The sequence below is a fragment of the Danio rerio genome, chromosome 19 (genome assembly GCF_049306965.1).
Source record: "Danio rerio strain Tuebingen ecotype United States chromosome 19, GRCz12tu, whole genome shotgun sequence".
Classification (NCBI taxonomy): domain Eukaryota; kingdom Metazoa; phylum Chordata; class Actinopteri; order Cypriniformes; family Danionidae; genus Danio; species Danio rerio.
The window spans coordinates 44,890,771-44,907,456 of NC_133194.1; the positions used below are offsets into that span (position 1 = coordinate 44,890,771).

General features: G+C 35.3%; 1 protein-coding gene across 16 annotated transcripts in view; it reads left to right on the top strand.

Annotated features, from left to right (window-relative positions):
* nfyc (nuclear transcription factor Y, gamma) overlaps nt 1–16,686 on the top strand; it is a 46,919-nt gene that overhangs the window by 20,290 nt on the left and 9,943 nt on the right. For all 16 annotated transcript variants that reach the window (NM_199639.1, XM_009294374.4, XM_009294380.4 and 13 more), the window contains 3 exon segments: nt 626–739; nt 7,480–7,575; nt 12,886–13,062. In NM_199639.1, coding sequence (NP_955933.1) covers nt 626–739; nt 7,480–7,575; nt 12,886–13,062 — 387 coding nt within the window.

Here is a 16,686-nt window from a genome sequence, read left to right on the forward strand (position 1 = left end):
CCATTTAATAAGGAAGTGACTATTTCGTTCTCTTTGACTCGTTGGATAGAAACGCTGTTTTATTCGCACGTCTTTTATGCGATTATTTCAGTTTTGTGCATAAATTTAATTCGTATCTTTGGATGGAAACATAGCTGCTGATGCCCTTGTTGCACAGTTTGATAGAGCGACTCAAGTCCAAAGATTTAAGTGTAGGTGTATTTGCTTTATAGTTTAACACTCGCTGGTTATAATGAGCTTGTTAAACTCTAAAGCACACAGACCTTTGCTTTGTGCCCAGCTGAAGAGTACAAACAAAGATATAGTGATGTTATAGAAGCCACAGGGCGTGATCTTCCCATACAGGCCCTTAGCCGCGTGGGAAGCAGGCATCAGGTCAGGGTGGCGTCCAGACGCTTAAAATAACCCACAGCTTAGAGTGGGAAGAGAGAAAAGCCAAGGCAATTAAGAGCTCAGGAGAGATGACATGGCCAAGACCCTAGGTCAGAACTTGACGTAGCCTCTTTGGACACTACATGTCTGACGGCAGGCCGAAACATGAAGGGCATTGGTGTAGTGAGTGTCTGGATGACATGATGCGCTTTTGTTTCCTTTTGTATTGATTTGCCTTGATAACCCTTTGTAGATGATCAGTGCCGAGGCGCCGGTGCTGTTTGCCAAAGCGGCACAGATCTTCATCACAGAGCTCACTCTCAGAGCCTGGATCCACACCGAGGACAACAAACGCCGCACACTACAGGTCAGTCATTTCCATTCCCAACTTCTCTTTGACCCCTCGCCCAAGCCTGCTGAGATAAACCAGTCTCCTTTCTGGGCAAAATTATTTGTGTGTGTGTGTGTGTGTGTGTGTGTGTGTGTGTGTGTGTGTGTGTGTGTGTGTGTGTGTGTGTGTGTGTGTGTGTGTGTGTGTGTGTGAGCGCGTGAGCGAGCGCGCGTGTGAGCGTGTGTGTGTGCGCGTATGCGTGTGCGTATGCGTGTGCGTATGCGTATGCGTGTGCGTATGCGTGTGTGTTTGTTCCTGTTTTTTCTGTAGGATGGAGATGGTAGAAGAGACAGGAAATGATTGAGAAGATGTTGGGTGGGATCAGGAAATGACCCCGATCTGGCTTTCAGACTGGGGTCACCTCGGCTAAAGTGGCACCATGTATTTCACAGCCCAATTCCAATTTGTGTTAGATGTATGGTAGTTTGATTTTAATTTAAGACAAGCTCTGGTTATTTCCTGATCCCACCCACTATGTTCCCGTTATTGTTTCCTGTCTCCATCACCATCTCTGCCAGGAAAAGATAATATTGTCTTATTATCAGTCAAGTCTGGTGGTTAAGGCCCTGTTCTGGTGGTTAAGGCCCCCAATACTAGACGAAAATGTCTGAAAAATCCCATTCATGCAGTCACTTATAGACCCTCCTCTCAAAGAAATCAGCAAACCTGTTGAAAGTAACAAAACAAATGCAATATACTAGACGTTTCATATATATTTTTAGTATATTTTATTATTATTTAGGTTTTGGATTGACTCAAGTGCATCAAGTGTCAAGTGACAGTTCACTTTTCAGTGTTTAGTATTTAGTTTCTTAAAATAACACTACACTAATTTTGGAAATATACTCATTTTAAAAGTTAAGCAGTTGAGTTTTACCATATTTTCTTCCATTCAGCTGATTTCTGCATCTGGCGTGAATACTTTTAGCCAGAGATTTTTACTGTGGGGGAGATGAAAATGTCTGTATTACCATTGGAAAACCTTTAACGCTAACTTGGTCAGATGAAGCACTTCTTAGTCAATCACATATCGGCTTTTGTTCTCCTCCCCTTCGTACTGCCATAGAGGAAGTGTTAGCATAGCCATTATGCTTTCTTTAGGCTAATCTCTTCAGGCTTGCCCTTCAGTAGGCTTTGCTCTTAGCTTAGCTTAGCATAAATCATTGAGTCAGATTAGACCATTAGCATTAAAAAAATAAAACAAAAAAGTTTTGATAATTTTCCTATTTTAAAATAATAATTATTTTGATAAAATTTCCTATTTAAATCTTGACTCTTCAGTAGTTCCATTGTTATTTTATAGGCTGACATGTCTAGGAATGATAACCTATGGCATAATAATTTCAAAAATACTTTTGCTGGTGTACCCTGACTGCAGCAGGCGCATTGATAATACGCAGTGCTGTTATTTAGATACCTAGCTGGGGATTTTTTCAGGCGCTGCTTAATATTGTTAGTTTTCCTTTGAATGAAGTTAAATATCAATATGTGTCATCAAAATGTTTGGGAAAAAAAGTCAAATATTGTGGTGCAGTTGAATTTAGTAAAATCCAGCCATTTAAATAGGACTCAAGTGGTGCTTTGACATAAAAGTTCCCCATGCAAATATTTCTCGTGTTTCTGTTGGTGATGCAAATTTATGCTGCATTCACCAGTAAAAATTGCTTAATTTGAAAGTTCTGTTTAAGCTTCCCTGCACTAGTGACAATGGATTTTTATTGCCTGTGAAATCTCATTAATGTGACGGCACCATACTATTTCTAGCATCATCTGCTCTCCATGTGAACAGATCCAAACCATTACACTGAAGAGAAAAAAAAAGTTCTTCCTAATGCAGCTTGTGCTGGAACGGTGACATAGCTTTATGGGAAGAGCCCCCTCACAGCCCCCCAGGGCTTATCTCTGTTCCACTGTAGCGTGGAGTCTAAAAGTACATCTCCCATGACCCACTTATTTTTTTTTTTTTACTGATTTTGCTTCCCTGGGCTGTCAAACACTTTCCTGAACCCTGAATGATACTCATAAAGTGGTCTCTAAATGCTTACACTAAGAATAGTTTTTTTAAAATAGTATTTATTTATGAAAGGGATAGTTTGTCTAAAAAATGTCATTAACTAATACTAGAAAACGCAGATTATTATTATTATTATTATTATTATTTTTAATGATGCAAATATATCACAGAAAGAGTATCATGTGGCTTATGTCATATACATTCACTGGCCACTTTATTAGGTACACCTTTCTAACTGCTCGATAACGCAAATTTCTAATCAGCCAATGACATGGTAGCAACTCAGTGCATTTAGGCATGTAGACATGGTCAAGACGATCTGCTGCAGTTCAAACCGAGCATCAGAATGGGCAACAGTAGCAGAAGACCACACCTGGTGCTACTCCTGTTAGCTAAGAACAGGAGGCTACAATTCCCATAGGCTCACCAAAAATGCACAATAGAAGATTAAAAATATTTTGCCTGGTCTGATGAGTCTCAATTTTTGCTGCGACATTCAGATGGTCGGGTCAGAATTTGGCGTCAACAACATGAAAGCTTGGATCTATCCTGCCTTGTATCAACTGTTCAGGCTGCTGGTAATGGTGTAATGGTGTGGGGGATGTTTTCTTGGCACACTTTGAGCCCATTAGGACCAGACTACCTGGGTATTGTTGCTGACCATGTCCATCCCTTTAAGACCACAGTGTACCCGTCTTCTGATGGCTCCTTTCAGCAGGATAACACGTCATGTCATAAAGCGTGAATCATCTCAGACTGGTTTCTTGAACATGACAATGAGTTCACTGTACTCAAATGGCCTCCAAAGTCACCTCAATCCAATAGAGCACCTTTGGGATGTGGTGAAATGGGAGATTCGCATCATGGATGTGAAGCCGGCAAAACTGCAGCAACTGTGTGATGCTATCATGTCAACATGGACCAAAATCTTCGAGCAATATTTCCAGTACCTTGTTGAATCTATTCCATGAGAGATTAAGGTAGTTCTGAAGGCAAAAGAGGATCCTACCCAGTACTAGAAAGGCGTACCTAATAAAATGGCCGGTTAGTGTATTTAGTGTTTGTACAATGGGTTTTGCTTTAAAAAACAAAATTAAAAAAAAAAAAATATATATATATATATATATAAACCAAGTTTTGACTCAGAATTAAGCTTAGGTGTAAACTGTTTTGAGTATGTATATTTTTGAATGTGTACAATATAATCTTTTAAACTTTTTATTAATTCAAACATTTAATAACTTTTTTATTTCATAATGTAAAGTGATTGGAAACCACAGTAATGTTACAGAGTCTACAGTATAGTCACCCAGTTGAGCATAGCTTTTTTCCAATGAGGTGTTGGGCAACAGGTTTTGTTACTGAACAAAGCTGTAATGACTGTACGGCCATCTCTTTAATATGTAGATTGTATTAGCGCACAGCCTGTGAGCGTGCAGCTGGCCCACAGTTCCATTGTGAAGGCATCACGCCAATCGGTGTCGCCACGACAACTGTCGTCAATGGAACAACTGCATGGATGTGACCCTTCGCCACCAGATATTAATCATGCTGCTAAAAATAGCTGCTGATCTGGGGGGGTGACAATGGGTGGTCTTTACAGCCAATATCCTGTGGAAAATACCACTAGTAGACGCTCTGCGGGTAGAGATGGTGTCAGTGTTCACTAAGAAGGGCTGATGTAGTGATAAAGTGATAAATTATTATATTACACTGTTAAACAAAACGGTCTGCTTGTCGAGTCTGACGTCACGGGTGAGTTTCTGTATGCACACAGTTAGATGTAATACTGTTAAAAATGGTGGTGTGTATATTCATGCCCAATCTCAGATGGTCAAACAGTGATTCATTCATTTTCTTTACAGCTTAGTCCCTTTATGAATCAGGGGTCGCCAGCTTATGTTTTACACAGCGGAAAACCAAGGGATAGAGTTTTTTAAGCTTTGTTTTGGAAGAGTGAAGTCTGTGTAATACTTTGTATTGTATTGAATAAGGTAGTGTGTAGAATTTATAGAACATGATTAAACAGATAAAAGACATTGATTCCAGTCAGTCTCAGATATTGAAATCCCTAAGTCTTCTTCCCAAGCGACTTTCAAATGAAGAGAAGAAAAATCTGTTTTGTTTTTAAAAGCATTAACAAAGAGGTTAGGCCCCTAGCATTTAAAGAGTTTAAAAATAAATCAAATAATTCACCTTCTTAAGATAAAACATCGTGTAAGATTTTTTTTAATTTACTTTTTTTTTTTTTGGTATTTTAGGACAATAGTATCTTCAGCAGAAAAAATATCTAAAGATGGCATTTTAAGTTTAAAATTATAAAAGTTTAAGTTTAAAGAAATCTGTGTTTTTGAAACTAATGAAGATGGCAGAAGTCAATAATTAATTTAAATTATTAAATCTGACATATTATTTGTTATATATAATATAGTATAAATCTTGCAAAAAATAAAATATATTGTTTTCAAAGTTTTAGTTTTTTACACGGACATTTAAAAATAATATATTCTAAAGCAGCAATCACAATACCGTGAAACCATGATATTTTTATCCAAGGTTAACATACTATCAGAATCTTATGTTATGTAATCTTTCATGTTATGAAATCTTTTAAAGCTGAAAGTCCAGCTTTAAATGAGAAAATTATTTGATTTCATTTTTGAGAAAGGTGCTAATGGTCTAATCTGATTCAATGTTTTATGCTAAGGTAAGCTAAAAGTGCTTCTGACAGACCTAGGGCCTCATGTACAAAAACTTGCATTGAATTCATACTAAAACATTGCATACGGACAAAGCTGTAAATGTGCGTAAGCAGGAAAAAATTCAGATGTATGAAACACTGCGTACGCGGAATCCTACACACATTTTCTTTGTACATCCGAATTAACGTGAAACTGAGCGCATGTGCACAAGTGCAAAAACTCTCCCTGCCTCCTTCCTCTAATAAATATGGCAAAGACTCCACTTTGGCAAAACCAAAGAAAAAAGCAGTGGCAAAAGCAAGCAAGAAGAGAAACTTCACAGAATGTGAATTGGAGGTGATCCTAGCGGAGGTAGACCAGAGAAAAACTGTTATTTGCAAGTTTGTCCTCCGGAATTAATAACAAAAGAAAAAAAATAGAATGGGAGAGTTTAGCTGACGCAGTTAACGCAGTGGGGTCTGAACATCGCACTGTGAGTGAATGTGAAGGTGCAGGTTAAGAGGAGAACAGCGGTGCGCCATGAAAGTGTGGACCGAACAGGGGATGCTGAACTAACACCTTTTGAGGAAGGAGTTGCCTCAATTGAGGGCGACACTTTACTGTCTGGAGTAGGATCAGTGTCTGTGGGAGGCACAGATGTATTAGAGGAACACTTTGTTAGGGTGGTATATCAGCACCCCTCCGCTCTTATCAAGGCAGCGCCACCGGCATTTCAGCTGCCCAATCGCCCACTCTACAACTGACCGAGTGCCTGCCAGTGCCACCTTGGAACCTCATCCCAACCATGCTGTTTGTCAGGATGAATGAATCATGGGTTGACCAAGGCCACCTTGCTACAATATTTGTTAAGTGCATTTGAGCATGACATATTATTTGCACATTTATTGAATGGAAATGTTTCCGATTTGCATTTGCAAATTCGTCTTCAGATGGCGCCTTTATAGCAATGTGCGTGAAGTCGCTCGTTCAGATTACATTGGGAAAACCGGCGATCGCTGCAAATTGCGCTTTAATGTTTGGCTGGTCAACTGCATGTGTGGAAACCTTATATACCAACTAGACATGCGGACGATCCCGTCCCATCCAGCTGCCATTGCATGGCTCAGATACTTTGTGTTGTGCGATTTAACATAATTGCCTCTAGGAGTCGCCAATGGAAATAAAACAAACACAAGAAATGCATGTACGCCAGACATGAAGTTGGTGTGGACCATCGCACATTCTCACGTTAATTTCATCATTAGCAAATTCAAACGTGAGCGTGAAATCTGACGTACGGTTTTTCAAAAGGTTTAGTCTGGATTTAATTTCGGACTGAAAATTGATCCAGATTTAGTCATCTTTTTTTGCGATCCTTGATCATGTAATCCAGCTTGCTTTTTAAAACAGTATTTCAAAGCAACAAGGGATTGGATCAATCTGATCCGGATATGAGCTTTTCAGGATCCTCTGGATAGCCTGACAAATGAACAAATACAATTAAAACCTTATGAATAAATAGGATATCTTGTAAGATACTGCATGGTCCAAATATATTATTATTTGATACAATTTTTAAGTTTTCATTACTTTTTGGCCATGATATCCACGCTGAATCCCTTCTTCTGATGGTATCAGTTTAATCCAGATTTTTTGGATCAAAGTGATACAAATCCTACAAAAAAGGTCTGAAAAACCCAAACTAAAGGTTAGATCCGGATCAAAACCAAGATTAGATTACGTGATCTAATCTAACTATTTATTCCGTGTTTTTCTTTTGAAAAACCCATTTTCAAGATTTGATCCAATCCATTATCCAAAATCGTAGTGTATTTCTTTCGGAAAAACCAGTCCCTAGAGATCATCTGAATGGTTGTAAAAATGCTAAAACTCAACTAACAGTTTAACTCTAATGGAGTCACAAAACTGTTGTGTTCCTTTAACAAACAGATCAACATTGTCATGTGGTGTTTTAGCATTTTCCTTTGGATGTTGTTTTTGACTCTTATTTTGTTTCACAGAGGAATGACATTGCCATGGCCATCACTAAGTTTGACCAGTTTGACTTCCTCATCGATATCGTCCCCCGGGATGACCTGAAGCCTCCGAAACGACAGGTGCGGAAAACAGAGGCACCTCAAACTGTCACATTTAATCAGCATCTCCATTACTTGTTTTTTTCAGTCTACAGCATGTGAAGAGAAGACGGTGCTGTGTCGTTTCTGGCAGCTTGGGGGCGCTGTAAACATCCTTGACTGGAAGCTGGGTGTAGGGTTTGTGAAGGCTTTCAGTCGGATGTTTGCAGCACTCTGCTTCCCTTAACTCTGCACAACCAGACATCATATTAATGCATTTTGTCTATGCTTGTATTTTCTGAATGTGGCCATAGAATTATATGCAGAGCTCCAAAAGTTGCCACATGCGGTTTTATGTCGTAGCTCTGCCAGAGAGAAATGCATCTTTTTGCCAACCGGATGCTAATGTTACCAGTTATTCGAGTACTTCAGTTCTTTTAGTTGAAATGAGGAACTTTAACATGAAAATTTATGAGAGATTTATATGCTTCCACTTGTGCTTTGTGTTTACACTGTAGATGCCGCCAGTCACACCTTAAACACTTCATTCCAATGCTTCTGTTTATTAGCATTTTGTTTAAAGCTGCACACAGGCATATGCATTTATAAACTTTTTTCTGCTTTATAATTTTATCCTTTTTTAAAAAATGTAATTTCTAAATTCATTTTTCATATAATTAATTATTTTGTAATTTTTAAATAAAATAAAAAATAAAATAAAATATTTTTTAAATAATTTAAAATTCTTAATTTAAAAATTCACTTCATATAAGTTATTATTTTATTTGTTTAAATAAAATAAATAATTTTTAAAATAGTAAAAATAGTAATAATAATATATAATTTTAAATTTTAATTTATAAATTTACTTTTTCATGTAATTAATAGTTTGATCATTTTTAATAATAATAATAATAATGACAGTAATGCAAAAATTAAATGCATTACATTTATTTTATTTATTTATTTGCATAAATTTACATTTCCAAAAGTGATTTTATATGTATAGATGGCCAGTCACTCGTTAAGCACTTCATTGAAATGCTTCTGTCCATTAGCAGTTTTTTTAAACCTACACACATCCATATATGCATCTATAAGCTTTTTTTTCTAGTTTCTAGTTTTAAATAGTAATCATAATAATAATAGTCATAATATTTTAAATAATAATAATAATCGTCATGATAATTTTTCATTAACTATAATAATCAAGTAATTTATTATTACAATAAAATAAAATATTTTTAAAATATAATAATTGTAATAATAATAATAATAATAACTTTATCATTCTTAATTTAATTTCAGAATTCACTGTTCATATAATTATTATAGTTTTATATTATTTTTTAAATATTAAAATAAAATGCAAATAAAATAAATATGTTTTGATTATAATAGTAATAATAATAATTTATAACAATCATATAATTTATTATTAAAATAAAAATATGTAATTTTAATAATAATAATTAATAATTTAATTTAAAATTAATAATCAATTTATTTTATATTTTTTAATATTCGAATAAAATAAAATAATTTATAATTATTATATAATTTATTATTAAAACAATAAAAGTAATAGTAATTATATTTTATAATTTTATTTTATAAATAAAAGTAAATTAAAATATTTTTATGAATAATAATAATTTATAATTCTTAATTTAATTTCAAAATTCACTGTTCATTTAATTATTTTATTTTAAAAAATTGAAAAATAATTTATAATAAAATTAATGACATGTACATATTTATAACAAATTCATTATAATAAATTATAGTTTTTTGCATAAATTTAAATTTTTAATGTGTATAGAAGGCACATTGAATGCAGTTAACGTGTTTGCTTTAATGCTTTAAATAACTTGTTAACAAAACATTCCTTTAATGCAACAAACCAAAATCACGTACAAGTAATCCTAAATACGAGAGCAAGAAGAGAGTCGGCACATGAGAGGAAAGGAATTTAGTCAATATATACCCACTGATCCAAACTCTCACAGCAAGCTAAACCACTGTCTTTGTTTGCCACTGATGGGGTTTTATAGTCCTGCGGCGTTTTTTTGTGTGGCCAGGTGTGTAAACATCCTACACTCTCAGCTGTGACGTCACCAAGCTGGGAGAGGGATGTTTACTCTCTTTGCCACAAAATGAATCTTCAGGAATGCATGGGGGACGAATAGCCGACAGCCGACGGTTTGCCATGACGCCGCGGTTCGAGTGTGGGAGTTCAGGCCTCCGTCTGCAGCTGAAGGTCTCGTTTCTGTCCAGCTAGAAGATTGCGTTACTCGCTCTTGCTTTGCCTATAAGTTATTTATCTTCCTCCCGCCTCTAATGTTACAGAGCTAAAATAATTTATGGAAATGTAAGCAGCAGATAGGGCTTATTAACTCTTTATTTCGCAGGGCTGTCATGTTGGAATATATGTATTTTTCTTTAATATTGAGAAAAGCACTTAATAAACTGGTCTTTATTTAAGAAGTGGCAAACAGAATGGGTACAGAGTCCAAATATTAACTAATTATTATTATTTATTTATAATTATTTATAATTATTAATAACTAATTATTTGAAATAAATGCTGTGGCTTGTGTGAGATTTGTATATACCCTTTTAAATCAAGACATGAACGGTCTTGATAAGGCCATACTAGACTTAATCATTGACATTTGCTGAAAGCACCTAATATTAGCAGCTGCAACTTGTTTGCTTGTTGTTGTTTTTGGTAACACTTTAATTTTAAGGCGATGTAGTTACATGCTCCATGCATTTACTATAGCAGTTGCAATAAATTCTGCATAATTACTTCTAACTTACCCTAACCCCGTGTGAAAACTAGTAGTTAAATAAAAAAATGTTACACTCCAACAACGTCACTTAAAATAATAACAATTTTGTTGTTTGTTTGTTGGAATGTCCAATGTTTGATGTTACGATTTATATGATGTCACACTTTTAAAGATGTATTTATGGACCCAGAAAATATTCTATATATATATATATATATATATATATATATATATATATATATATATATATATATATATACATATATATATATATATATATATATATATATATATATATATATATATATATATATATATATATATATATATATATATAAATATACACACACACAATTTTTATTGAAAGAACAATTAAAGAATATTTTATAAAGTTGTTTATTTTGGGTGACATTATTATTTTAAGGTGTCTTTGTTACACTTCATATAGTTACTATAATAATTATAATTAGCTATGCATAATTATATGCAATTACGATATATATTTATATATAAGTTGTTAATGCTTCCAGATTCAAAAGAGTGCCCCAACAATGACTGAAGTCACAAAAATTAGAGGGTCCATTAAGTTAGTTAATTTTTTGGTGGCCAAAAATTCAGTATATCTCTGATATCAAAACACTTTTAGATTCCCATGGCAGCACATTGTGCTGTGTTATTGGCTTTTAAATCAATACGGAGTAAAAAAAGTCCAGAGATTAACATTAGCTATGTTTCCATCCATGTATTTTAATGTGCATTTTGGATATGCGCATTAAAAAAAATGATTGATGGAAACGCCAAGATGTGCATAAATTTTAGACAAAAAATACATGCGCAAGATAAACGTTTTATTCGATAAGAAAAGATGTGCATAAACTACGATAGATACACTTTTACCGAGCGTAATCCAGTATGCGCATTAAAAAAGGTCATGTGATTTTGTTATAAGTGATCAAATGATGATAAAAATGTGTGCATGGATAAACCAGACGGCTGAGCACATTGTAAAACATCTGAAATCATTCTAAAACGCCTTAACTATTTCAGTATTAGTGTAATTATATTATTAATGACCTCCAGAATCAAGAGCGTCTGTGTTTCGCGTCTCGCGCCTTCAAACACCTCCGCATCATCACTGCATGTCAGGGCTGCCTTCTGAGATGCAAGTCATTAATTCAGTGAAGAAAAGATTGACACAGCTTCACTTATCGTAGCAAATTCCGTTTTTGATGTTGATATTTGGCGCAAGTTAATCAGGAAGTGACGACTTTGTTCAATTTAACACGTCGAATGGAAACGCTGCTTTATTTGCACATCTTTAATATCAAAATGCAGTATTGCGCTTAAAGTTAATTAGCATTTTTGAATGGAGACATAGCTATTGTTATTGACAAATTTTATCGCGATTTGATAAATATCGTTTATCGGCCCAGCCCTAATAGTAAGTACATGTAAATAATTAATATCACTCAGTAGTTAAATAAATAGTTACACCGTAATGAGGACACCTTAAAATAAAGTGTTATGTTGTTATTAATAGTTTGATCTTTGTTGAAATCGAATATTTGTTTTTAGTGGATTCTATATTGTTAAAAATGTTATAAATGTGAAAGTGTTGTCAAGTATATCAACTTTATAATGGCTTATTTCCACTAAGCGGTACAATACATTTACGATATCCTTTTTTCAGTTTCCACTGACCGAAGTATCAACAAAAAGAATGGTACCATATCACTTTTTTCTGACCCTTTTACAAGGGTCAACAGTACGTTTCTAAAGTGTGTAACTAGAGTCACTGATTGATTCATAGCACAGGTGTCAAAGCAGGTTCCTGGATGGCCGCAGCTCTGCACAGTTTAGTTCCAACTCTTAATTAAACACACTTGATCAAAGTAATTGAGTCCTTCAGGCTTGTTTGAAACCTACTGGTAAGTGTGTTGGAGCAGAGTTGGACCTAAACTGTGCAGAGCTGCGGCCCTCCAGGAACTGGCTTTGACACCTGTGGTTTACAGGGAATTGTCACTTTTAAATGCAATAAAACCAAGGGGAACGACAACACAGGAAGTGCCATCTTTAAATACACCGCCAAAACACAACACTGTAATAGTACAATGACTGCAACGTGTGATCGCAAATATAAAAATATATCTTTGACCAAAAATGACCTTACTTTGTTGTTCACCAAACATATTAACTAAGGGTACTATTGGCAGTGCAAACGCAAGCGTGATCAGAGTGAGCCGTTCCAAATCACACTGTACTGTACTGCAGTGTTTCCTCAACCCCGTTCCTGAAAGCACACCAACAGTGCACATTTTCAACCTCTTCCTACTCAAACACTCCTGAATCAACTCATCAGAACAATAGAAGAGACTCCAAAACCTGAAGTCTGATAAGGGAGACACCTAAAATACATACTGTTGGTGTGCCTTCAGGAACAGGGTTGGGAAACACTGCTGTATTGAACCGTACCGCTCAGTGGAAAAGAGGCTTCAGATGCTAATATGGCAATCATCATAAATACTGCTGCTGTCTATAATTAAGCTTTTTTGTGTAGGAGGAAGTTCGTCAGTCTGTGGCCCCGACTGAGCCTGTCCAATATTACTTCACGTTGGCGCAGCAGCCTAGCGCAGTGCAGGTCCAAGGGCAGCAGCAGGGCCAGCAGGTCTCCGCTCCCACCGCCACCACACTACAGCCCGGCCAGATTATCATCGCTCAGCCTCAGCAAGGCCAGGTAATGCCCGCACCATCGCCACAAGCACATGGATGTCCAACTTAAACTAGAGCGCCATCTGCTGTTAAAACTAGCCTAGAGCGCCATCTGCTGTTAAAACTAGCCTAGAGCGCCATCTGCTGTTAAAACTAGCCTAGAGCGCCATCTGCTGTTAAAACTAGCCTAGAGCGCCATCTGCTGTTATAATCTAACCTAGAACGCCATCTGCTGTTAAAACTAGCCTAGAGCGCCATCTGCTGTTAAAATGTAGCCTAGAGCGCCATCTGTTATTAAAAACTAGCCTAGAGCGATGTCTGCTTTCATAAACTAGCATACAGTGCATTTGCCTAGTGCCATCTCCTGTCTAAAACTAACCTGAGGCGCAATTTTCCTTTTAAAAACTAGCCAAGAGCAATATCTGCTGTTAAAAAACTAGTCTAGACTGTAATTTTCTTTTTAAAAACTAGCCTAGAGTGCCGTCTGCTGTTTAAAAACTAGCCTTGAGTGCTGTCTGCTGTTTAAAAACTAGCCTAGAGCGCCATCTGCTGTTAAAAACTAGCCCAGACTGAAATTGTCTTTTTAAAGACTAGCCTTGAACACCGTCTGCTGTTTAAAAATTAGCCTAGAGCATCATTGGCAGTTTAAAAATTGACATAGAGCACCACCTGCTGTTAAAAACTAGCCTAGAGCGCCACCTGCTGTTAAAAACTAGCCTAGAGCGCCACCTGCTGTTAAAAACTAGCCTAGAGCGCCACCTGCTGTTAAAAACTAGCCTAGAGCACCATCTGCTGTTAAAAACTAACCTAGAGCACCACCTGCTGTTAAAAACTAGCCCAGACTGAAATTGTCTTTTTAAAGACTAGCCTTGAACACCGTCTGCTGTTTAAAAATTAGCCTAGAGCATCATTGGCAGTTTAAAAATTGACATAGAGCACCACCTGCTGTTAAAAACTAGCCTAGAGCGCCACCTGCTGTTAAAAACTAGCCTAGAGCACCACCTGCTGTAAAAACTAGCCTTGAGTACCGTCTGCTGTTTAAAAACTAGCCTAGACCTTAATTTTTTATCTAAAAACTAGCCCTGAGTGCCTGTTAAAACTAGCCTTGAGCGCCGTCTGTTGTTTAAAAACTAGCCTAAAGCACCACCTGCTGTTAAAAACTAGCCTAGACCTTAATTTTCTATCTAAAAACTAGCCTTGAGCGCCATCTTCTGTTAAAACAAACTCAGGTTATAATCAATTCTAGAGAGAATAACGATGCATTTAGTAAAGCTCAGAATGGACACAGAAAGGATTTCTGAGCACCGCTCTAGTTAATGGCAGTAATATGCAGTAGGATATATGGCAATGACAGCATGCTGAATATTTTATGGCCAGATAAGATTAACAGCATATAGAACAAAGGTTACTGGTAAATGAAAATCCACTTACTGCATACAGTTTTCAGCGCTGTAGTAATATTTCTTCAATATGCTTTTTAACACAGAGCAATGATGACTCATCCTGCATGACACAGCAAACGATGACTTATGGCTCTATATTTGCGAACCATATAAACGTAACAAACAGCTTTTCTATACGTCCCACCCAAACTTCCTGTTTTAATAAGAAATGTGTCAACGCAGGAAAGAGAAGCAGAGGACATTGTTTGCCCTTGTAATTACCCCAGTGTATATTATGCTACGGTCTGGTGGACAAAAGCCTTGAAACTTTATCGCACTTACTCTCTCGCGCAACACTTGAGCCCTGATTACTTTGATCAGGCCATTACAGGATCATTTGAAACATGATTGGTGAAGGTTGAAAGCCCAGAGGTGTCATTCACACGTCGCTATCAGGTGAACAGTAGAGAGTCCAGACTGTCTCTAATGTGATGCATGTGTTAAGCGTTTTAGCAGCAGCCCTTTTACTAAATCTCCTGTTTTGTTGAATTTGATTAATTTATCTTGTGTTCATTAGTTTAATTTCTCCTCGGGTGCTCTTTCTCACCTTCTCTCTTTCTCTGAGGATCAGTGCTGCTTCAGCAAGCTGCAGTTTGCTGACCTGTCAGACTCGGCCAAAGATGTGCTGCAGTCACCTTAGAGAGGTTTCAGGACAAATACATATACAGCAGGGTTCAAAAATTGTCTCACCACACTGAAACTGAATTTCTACCTGGTAGTCATTTATTTCTCTTCATTTTATTTATTTATTTTTTGAGAGATGGAGAGTGGGAGAGATTCTTCACCAAACTCCAGAGCATTTAGTCTCAATTCACAAAGTTGAAAACACAAAAACACAAAAAAAACACAAAACTTCAATATTTATTAGAGGAAAAAACAGATTGTATCTTTCTACGTGCACAATACATTAATGCCCATCACCAAAGAGAGAGGAGACCAATAAAAACATCAGTGATGCGCTTGCAAACACACACAAACACTTCTAGATGGTTATAAATTAATCTAAGTATTCTAATTATTATTATGTATTATTACTGTTTTATACTAAATGTTGATTGTTAAATGTAAAGCTTATTCTGATTTATTTTTTATTGTTGTTTATTTTTTTATTATTATTTACTATTATTATTTATATTTTACTGATTACAATGGTTTACAGTATGTACATGTTTTTATTTAAACTTTTATAAATGCTTTGGCATAAAATTTAATATTATTATTTAATACTATTTACTGTTTACTATGATTTATGGATATTTTTTTATTTAAACTTTATAAATGCTTTGGCATAACTATTATTATTATTATTATTATTATTATTTACTACTATTTATTGTGTTTACTGTTTTATGTATATGGTTTTTGTTTTATTTAAACTTTCTAAATGCTTTGGCATTACATTTGTCATTATTATAATTATAATTAATTATTATTATTATTATTTTATAATTATTATTATCATTATTATTATTTACTACTACTACTACTTACTGTGTTTACTATGTTTTATGTATATGTTTTTTTTTTATATTTAAACTTTATAAATGCTTTGGCATAACATTTGATGGGAAAAAACAATAAGTTAATTTATGTATGGTGTGTAATTTTGGATTGCACATTTTTAATTCGGGGTGTATACTTAAAGCTAATCAGAAATGACATTAAAAGCCTTTCTGATGTTTCAAAAAATTTAATTTCAAATCTCTTGGTTTGAATTTTCATCAAAGAATCTTAAAAATTTATATCAGTTTTCACAATGTATGAATTATTTTATTAATAATTACAAAAAAGAAAAAAACACTATGTATGAACGGCAGCTCAAAAAGCTTCACAAAATAGAAGAGCATTAACGGATTTTGATGTAATTTGTACAAAAAATTATCTAATGTTCTTGTAATGTACACAGTGACTTATCTGTCACACAATATATTTAAGACTCAACAAATTTAAATAATACATACTAAAAATTAAAACATTTTGTAGAAACAAGATTTCAAATTCCATGTAAACTGCAAGTAGCCATTATTCCCTTATAGCAAACTAACAGTCTGTGGCCGTGGTTGAGAATATGGTGGCTCAAGTGCAAATTGGTAAGACTTTGATTTAAAGATTACCAAAACATTTTTTTTTTCATTGGATAGTTAAAACTCCAGTAAAAAATGCCAGCCACATTTATAAGGAATTTTGAGAAAACAATCGTTCCTTCA